Here is a 9527-nt window from a genome sequence, read left to right on the forward strand (position 1 = left end):
CACCGCTTGTCCTGTAGTGCTCACACCACACAAAAATTCAACTCGGCTTTAAATTTCATGTTTAAGTCTTTATCCAGTTTTGAGTGTGAGAGAGTGTATTAAGTTTTATATTGTCTAAAATTAAAAGTTTGACAATTTTTATAAACGTGAGACAATTTTATATTTTGAGATAAATTAAACCCACTTAATTTCTTATGATATAAATATCTCCTTATCTATAGCTCCCTCCACCGTGCCAACTCTTTAAAGTCATTTTCCACAACATATGCTACTGTTGTGTTCCCTGGTTATTATGAATCTTATGTTATGACAACGTTTAAGAATATCTCAAACATGTAGTTGTCGTTCTTGTTGTATCTTTCACCTTCATATAACTAATACAAAAAAGCTCAGCTCAATACCGTTCCAAACTGGGAAGAAGCCACAAAGACAATGCTACACATATATAAGTTCCTGTTTTCCAAGAGCAGACTTTAATAATCACGGACACTAGTTACGCTCACTAAAATTTTAGTATTTAATTAGGTTAGTTAATATTAGTATTTAGGTTTATTAATTTTTTTACAATTTTAATAATTATATAATAAATTAATTTTAAGTTATTAAATTGGGAGAATAAATTATACAGTAGTGGAACAATTGAGTTAAAAAGAAATTGTTATATGTATCATTTTTATATTTGTTATAATGTTTTTATTTCAAATATTAAAAATAGTTGATAAAAATTAAAAATATTATATATAAATTAAAAATCAATATCAAATCAGTCACTATTTATTTATGCACAAATACATATAGTGTTTAATTCATTTTTAATATATATTTTATACAAATAATTTATTTAATAACTATTTTTTTAAAAAAATATCTTTTATACATAAAAGAAATATTGAGAAAATACTAGAAATATAGTATAATTTGTCTTGTGAGAAATTGGGACCTCCGAACTCAACTAACACCCAAAAATAAGTAAATAACGAATTCAGAAGAAGGTGGGCATGGGCATGTAGAGTTTAAGGAGTGACTGTAGCATCAGTGGCCTCCTCTAAACCCTGACCGCATTTACTATCTCCTCTTTCATCCAAATAAATTCAGCTTCCCTTCCCCGCCAGCACCATTCATTTCATGCCATCAACATTCAATTCAAAGTCCCACGTGCCCCTCACGTGCCCTCACCCCAACCCCTCCCTCCTTCCTCCATGCATACCTTGAGACGCCATTTATTTATTCTTTTCCCTTTTATATATTCTCATTATCCTTCTTTCTCTCTCTCTCGTCATAATAATACTTACAATGGCTTCTCCTCCTCCCTTATCACTAGACGTCGTCGGATCAGACACCGTTACAACAACAGTTTCTAGCTCAAGCACAACGCCACCACGCCGTTCATCTCCGTTACAGAACCTCAGCCCAAGCATCCTTATCATCGTAACGGTTCTTGCCGTCACCGTTATAGTCTCCCTCGCACTCTGTTTCCTCCTCCGCCACATCAACCGCCGCTGCCTACGCCGTCTCTCTCGCTTCTCAGCCACGCCATCTTCCTCCGCCACGCCAATCTTCACCTCCAGCCGCCGAATCTCGCCGGAAGTCCCTCAAACCTCTTCCACTTCCTACTCTTACATAATCGACTCCCTACCGCTTTTCACCTTCTCCTCCGTCACTCGCCGCTCCTCCGCCGCCGACTGCGCCGTTTGCCTCTCGAAGTTCCGTAACGACGATCTCCTCCGCCTCCTACCTATCTGCTGCCACGCCTTCCACGCCGAATGCATTGACACCTGGCTTCAGTCCAACCTCTCCTGCCCGCTCTGCCGATCCGCCATTGTCGCCACCGAATCGGACCTCGGCAAGGTCGTCCGCTCGTCTTCCTCCACCGCCGGCAGTGACAGTTTCCGCCTCGAGATAGGGAACGTGAGCCGCCGCGGCACCGCGCCCGATGGCTCCGCCGCAGTTTCTGGCGAATCCCGCGCCGGAGGCGCAAGGTCTAGGTCATACTCCATTGGATCGTTCGAGTATTTCGTGGACGAAGATTCGGAAGTTCCATTCAGCCACGCTCATCGAAGAAGCACGTCCGATCAGAAGGACATTCCGGCGTCGGCGGAGGCTCCGGCGAGTCAGCATGAAGCGAATCTCGCCGGCGAGGTTGGCGGCGTAAGGAGCTGGCTGAAGGAGTACATGGATAGAGTCTCAGCTTCTATATCGACACGAACGGCGTCGTTTCGAAGTTCTGGAAGGATCTTCAGCGGTACTGGTGGGAGTAGTCGCCGAAGCGACGTCGTTCCAGTCGTAGCTGCAGAATATGACATTGAAGGTAACAGAATTGGTGAAGAGATCACCGAAATGTTTCGCTGGCTCTCAGGGGTATGACAGTAAATTTCAAAAATTAAAATGATGAATATATAGTTTAGTTGTTTAACTAGGGGAACAATTTCTAAATTTTGATATTTTTTATTTTTTTAAAACAAAAATTAATCTTTTTTGAATATTTGTTTATTACTAGCTTCCATTATTCTTGTTTCTGTCTAATAATCTAATTTTGTTTGATTTGGAATTTCTGGACAAAATCCATTGATGTAACTATAAATCCATGTAGAATTGTAGATAATATGGGCTTATATAGCTTGGAATTGAATAATGGTAATATTTTGGGGTCATAATATAAAGATGAATACGATGCATCATTCAATTGACTTTTTGAGATTAAAATATTCATCAATTGTGTTCATGGAAGATGCATACATCAGACATGCTTGATATGCAAATTTGCAAATCAAAATTAATCATCAAATTAATTATTGTATATAAATATATGTTATTTAATTTATTTTTAATATATATTTTATATTTTAAAATATATTTTATATTAATAATTTATTTAATAGTTATTATAAAATAAATTAATATTAAATAAAATAAATTCTGATTATTTTTTACTCATTTATTTTAGTTACCAAATTTCTGATTATATATATATATATATATATATATATATGTTTATATGCAAATTAGTTTGGTTAAATATATATGATTTAGCGTTATTTATACATTCCTTAGTCAAATCAGTTATGTTTCAAATAACTTATTTATTGAGTACAACAGCAAAACAAAATCATTTAACATTTCGGTTTTCAAAAAATCATCTTTAATTTGTAATTAGTGATGGGTCTTTACTCTTTACTATCAAATTAATAAGGATACTTGTTGATAAACTAAAGTAGAAATTCTTTTGTCAGATAAATAAATGTTTATGCAGTTAACATTCTTAGGAACTTTAAAATATTTGTGATTTTTTATTTTCAACAAGTTTCATTAGAATACAAATTAAAGTAATTGTAAACAAAAGCTTTAAAACAATTGAATTTATTTATTTTATTATATCTTTATAATGGAAATTTTTTTTCAGTAATCTTAATAAAGTAAAATATACGATTTATAAAAAAATTTCGAGGGTTATTTAAAGATATAGATCTCTTAAAGAAAAAGTTCACTTTCTTAAAATATTCATATTGTGATCTGTTTAGGAATATTTCATATAGTGTATATATTATTGGTAACGTTTCTTGTGCAGATGAATCATAGTCTTTAGCCATTATTATCGGATTGAATCGTTGTTATTAAAAATATTTGGTCCTATATTATATGTAGCAGGAAAAAAGAAAACAATCTTTGGCCTTTGCAAATTATCCTCTCTTATTTATTTATTTATTTATTTATTTATTTATTTATTTATTTATTAATGACCTGTTTGAAAATTTTTAATGATATTGAATTGAATTGAATTCTATTAAAAATTAAATTTTAGTCAGAATTAAATTGAATTTTAGTGTTTGAAATAAATTAATAAAATTATAGAATTGAATTAAATTTTAATATTTAAAATATTTATCAAATAAATTAAAATTTTATAATACATAACTTTATTTTTAACATTATATTTTAAATAATAAATATATTTATTTATTAAATTATATAAAATGATTATAAAAATATAATTTTTAACTAAAATTCACTTTAAAAAAATTAGATTAATTTAAAAATATTAAATTTAAAAAACATTGTTATTAATTAAAAAAATTAAATGATTAATTCTAACGACAAGCCAACAACAAAAAACAAATATGAACTCTTGAGAACCAACTTATTGATATACTAACTAAAAAAATTAGTTATTAACAGCAAATTATAATAATTAATTTATGTTATTAAAATAGAATAAAGTTAGTCACAAAAAAAAAAAATAGAATAAAGTTATTCTATTTTTTGCTAGTGTTATGAAGGTAGTGAAAAAAAGAGAGTGTGTGTTAAAAAATAAAAGACATTAAAATAGAGTAAGTGTAAAAAGTAAAAAAAAAATAAATTATAAAAATATTTTAAAAGTTTTAAATTTTAAGTAAAATCTTAATAGAATAAAATTTTAAATAAAACCTATTTGAATTAAAATTAATTTTAAAAAATAAAATAAATTTTATCTAAATTAATTTAATTATTTTTATTTTAAACACTAAAATTAAATTAAATTTATATGGAAATCAAATTTCTAAGAGTTTCCAAAAACCCTGTAAAAGAAAAAAGACATGCCTTGTTCGGTGATTTATGATGTTATGCTGCTTTTGGTGGAAATAATATAAAATAAATAGCAGAAGCACAGATTTCACGTAGCTAGGTGAGTGATGACTGATGCATTGGAATTAATGGCTTTATCATTTATTGTAGATTACCTACCATTTTAGGAGAGAAGGTCCTACTTCTGCATCAAATTTTAATTCACTTGCATCCTTCATTGAATAAATGAAAGATATTAAAAAAGAACTTGGAAACATGCTATTAATGATCACATTTGTTGGTGAGATCTTTTCTTGCTCTATAAAACAAGGTTTGAATGTTTGATTAACAAGTGCCGTTAAGGAAATACAAATTTAAATTTTTTTACATTCATTATAAACTAATTACATTAAAAGTTTTAAATTTTATTGGAAGCAAAAATTAAATCATCGGATGAAAAATTAATTCTTATCATAAATTTATTCTCTTTCAATTTATGTAAATTATTATAAGGTACAAATATTTACAATTGTATGTATCCTCTAACCTACATGCAACAATTTGATAGGATGAACTCATCAAAAAAAAAAAAAAAAAGGAAACAATTTCGATAGCATGAAATATTAACAAATAAACTATTTGATATTAACCTTCCTACTAAAATCCATAGCTCATAGCTCATAGCTCCATCACGATTTAATATGAAAGGCCCATAAGCTAAAACCCTAAATATGATGCTATTTAACCCCATCAAATTTATCTAGACATATTTGTCCTATTTATATAGTTTAATCAAATATTTTCATTAAAAAGACCTTATTACATAACAAGCCAAAAAAATTTATTATACAAAGGCACAATTTATAATCCACATTTCTTTTTTAATTTTAGCACTAATAATATTGCATATTCTATTCCACACAATCTCTACCAATACTTACCTAAATAACAAAATGTACACAAAATCACAATATCATCCAACATAAATGGCTAAAATAAAAAAAATGGATGAGATTTATTTGATTTCATTCACATTGGATTAGATTATACTAAGTTGATGCTAAAATAGAATGATGGTGATAGTCAAATGTGGTAATATTTAGCTATCACTGCAACAGATAAGATTAGTTTAATTTAAAAATATTTTGTAACTAAAATAAATTAATAAAAAATAGTTAAAATTTATTTTATTTAATATATTAATTATTATAATAATAAATAAATATTAAATAAAATAATTTTTAATTGTTTTTTTGTCTCTTTAATATTACCAAATTTAATTAAACTATAATTTATATTTGATAATATTGCAATTTTGTATATATTTTGTGATTTAGTTGGTATTATTGGTAGAGATTGTACGAACAAAATATATGATTTTAGTACAAAAATATTTGACAATAAAAAAATAATAATTAATTAATATTAAATCATTTTTTTTCAGTATTACCGATTTTAGTTAACCGCAGGTTCGTGCTATATTGCTTCAAAGTTATGGGTTTTAGTTAAGAAAGTGAGCCACGTATTAAATCATTATTGCAGGGTTCACGATGTTAGTTATTTGAGCCTTTTATGCTAAATCACCGTGGAAAACATGATTTTTAGTAGATAGGGATACTAATACTGAGTAGTGTAATCTATAACAATTCAAACTACAAAATCGTTATAACTAACTTGAATTTGGTCGAATGATTAGTTCACTCATCCGTTTAAATAAGTGATGGAAATTTGAATATCGCATTGTATATAAATTTAAATATTTTATATTTTATAATGATTTCAAAAATTAAAAGATGACAAATTAAAGCAAAAACGAGTTTAGACTTATTAGATAGAGTAACATGATAATTTTGGTTTAATTTCAATTTAATTTATACACATAAAATACTCTTTATTTAACAAGACATCTCTTATGAGCTAATTTCTATCAAATATTAAAAAATATTATATACCCCACTATTTTTGTGGATATCACTTTTGCATATTTTTTATTTTTGATATTAAAAGTGATTGATAAGAAATAATATAAAAAAAGATAAAATGTTTATTTTCTATACCCTAAAAAATTATATAAAATATACACAAAAATAGTATAAACATTCTTTGTTGTTCAATATTATAAAAAACTGAAACACTAACATAAAGAATCATAAAACTACACCCGAAGATTTTAGACATAAAATAAGTGGTCTTCTTTATATGATCTTAAAAACTGATATATTCTTTTGATCATTAACCCCAAGTTAATTACATTATTAAGAACCTTTTAATATTTTATACTCTTGTTTTTTTCTTCATATTTATATATATTGATTTTTTTTTATATCTCACTCAAATTTTGGTTTCTCTAATTTCCTCTGAAAACAAAACATTTTCTTTTCTTTCAAGATTTAAATTCAAAATAATTAATTAAATTATAAGACTAAAGAGAATTATTTTGATCATATTTATTACTATTACTCAATAATTATTTTAAAATTTTTTTAGAGCAATTTTAGGGCATGTTTATGACCGAAAGGATTGAAAATGATCAAATCAAGTAAAGAAATAAATTCACCGACCTTTGAAGCTATCATATCATAACCTACGTTAATTATATAGCCGGTAATAAACAAGGTTCTAAAAAATAAATTGGTGATTGAACTGATAGAGTTAAAAATTTAAAAGTTGAAATGTTCAATTAAAATTTAATTGGAATTAAATTAAATATATATAATAAAATAATATATTTATATAAAAAAATAAATCTGATCCATTGAGTTGTTTGATCAGTTTTTTTAATTACTTTAAGTGATTCACTGATGACTAATTTTTACCTTAAACCAAATTAATCTAATCAAACCAGTATGTTTAATTCGGTTTTCAGAACATTAATAATAAACTTTGCTTGGCTCTTAATTAGGTTAGAAATATTGATACCAACATAATTTTCTAGATAATTATCATTATTTCTTAATTCTTGATCACCTTATTTTATTGTCAAATTTGTTTCTAATGTGACAAATGGGGCATAGAAACCAATTTTTGTTTCACCAACATTTATTTCTACTTTTGGAGATAACATTATTAGAGTATTCAAAAGGGGTTCTTGAAACCAATTCAATAGGTATTCCTTTTCTATCTTTTTGGAGGGTTTGTCTCGGAATCCTTGTTTACTTGTCAAAACAGCAAACGATACTGAGATTCCAAATGCAAAACTTAGATCATGAGAAGCAAACTTTTGGTAACCTAATAATAATTTTAATAAAGAGGGACTCCGATCGATCCATGAATTGAAAGGAGTATCAAGTTTTTTGCTTTTCCCTTCCTTACCTACTTTCCTCTGTGTTTAATAATATTCTATGTCACCATTTATTTACATATCAAAACAGTTGTATCCATATCTTATAATATAATATTCTATTGAATGCTTTTTTTATATACTTTTATATATTTTTAATTATATTGCTCATGACTTTAATTAATTAGCTCTTTTCTGAATTTTTTGTACATATACACATAAGAATTCTCTAATAATTATTGGTGCAATATATAATAGGTTATTAATTCGTGGTTGTATATTTAAAATATTAATAATTGTTTGTGCAATTAATAATACTTTTAGGTGAGGTTTTCTAGAAAAACTTAGGTTCATTAGAAATAATCTAATATTATACCATTAAAAGAAAGATGCCAATAAGTAAAATTTTAACGTGTTTTCAAAGAGAGAATTTGAGAGATGGGTTGATTATGGTGTTTCTTGTATAGTATTGTACAATATGTGTTAGCTTGCTTCATAGCACAATGCTTCAGTGTTCATTCATATTACTATTGTGCAAATTTTTAGTAAATTTTGGTTCGATATGTATAATTTGGGAGCAAATTTTATTCTCTTTTTATAGATACTAATTTTAAAAAATGTACCAAGACTTTATTTTTGAATAAATGAAAAAAAGAAAAAATTTAAAATATAAATTAAAATTGAATTACTTGAATTTGAAATTACAAAAGACAAAGTAAATGACTCTAAATTTAAAGAAAGTAATAAAATATATCCAGTTAAAGGGCTTTGAATTTAAAACCACAGTGCAGAATTTTAAAGAAGAAAGAAGAAGAATTTGTAAGAGAAAAGTAAATGAAAAAAAAAATTACAAGGAATTTTAAAAAAATAAAAAGATATGGAAGAAATTTTATAGAAAAAAAAAATTCGAGACACTCAGAAATTTATTAGGATGTGAATGTACGTGAGTATTTTCTGAGTGAGTATTTTCTGAAGACAAATTCTATATTACCAAGTTAAGTGTCACCTTTAAGGAGTTCAAAAATAACGGTTTCCATCAAATGCATAATTAAATAGCTGCCCTTTGTACAATTCATCGTCGATCTCGATACTCAATTTGTTGACCTCATTTTTCGACAAACTTAAGCAAATCGAAACCTTCTATATCGGTTCCTATTCCTTGAATCAACGTCGCTATTGATTCAATTGGTCAAAATACTTCAACTAACAAATTGCTCTTTAAGATTATCATTATCATCGAAAATTCTAAAAAGATAAAATAATTAATCCTAAATATTTTTTTTCTAACACTAAAATAAAAAAGAAAAAAAAGCCCGTTCACATGCTTAATAACTGTCTTATTCAGCACGAATCCAATAATTACAAGCATCACGCACATCATTAATTCATTATGTTTTAATTTTCTAAAATTATAAATTTAATAAAAAACACCTCCTCTTTTAAAATTCAAAATTTTCTCTAAGATTGTTTATCTTCAAAGAATTTTTCTTTTCACCTCTACCTTTATTTTTATTATTGTGAAGAATTTCAAATTTCAAATCTCACTTCTCCTCTGAATTTTCTTGATACGTTCCTCTTTTTCTTCTCATCTTGTTATTTAAAGATATCTTCCTCTATTAAATTTCCTATTCACAGAAATTAAATAAAAAAATCCTAATTTCTAATGTTTATGCACTGTCATACGACTACCTTTCTCACTTTTATTGAT

The 9527-nt window shown here is 27.2% G+C and overlaps 1 protein-coding gene across 1 annotated transcript; it reads left to right on the plus strand.

The window, feature by feature from the left end:
* Window positions 1-1286: 1286 nt before the first annotated feature.
* On the plus strand, window positions 1287-2492 carry LOC130947358 (E3 ubiquitin-protein ligase ATL4-like). The gene has a single exon (XM_057876037.1). It carries the CDS (start codon window positions 1294-1296, stop codon window positions 2362-2364), a length of 1071 nt encoding a protein of 356 aa, XP_057732020.1. The 5' UTR covers window positions 1287-1293; the 3' UTR covers window positions 2365-2492.
* The last annotated feature ends 7035 nt before the right edge of the window (window positions 2493-9527 follow it).

Source organism: Arachis stenosperma, chromosome 9 (genome assembly GCF_014773155.1).
Source record: "Arachis stenosperma cultivar V10309 chromosome 9, arast.V10309.gnm1.PFL2, whole genome shotgun sequence".
Classification (NCBI taxonomy): Eukaryota; Viridiplantae; Streptophyta; class Magnoliopsida; order Fabales; family Fabaceae; genus Arachis; species Arachis stenosperma.

Coding starts and splice junctions, on each gene's coding strand:
- LOC130947358 (XM_057876037.1), top strand. CDS start 1,294: ATGGCTTCTCCTCCTCCCTTATCACTAGACGTCGTCGGATCAGACACC.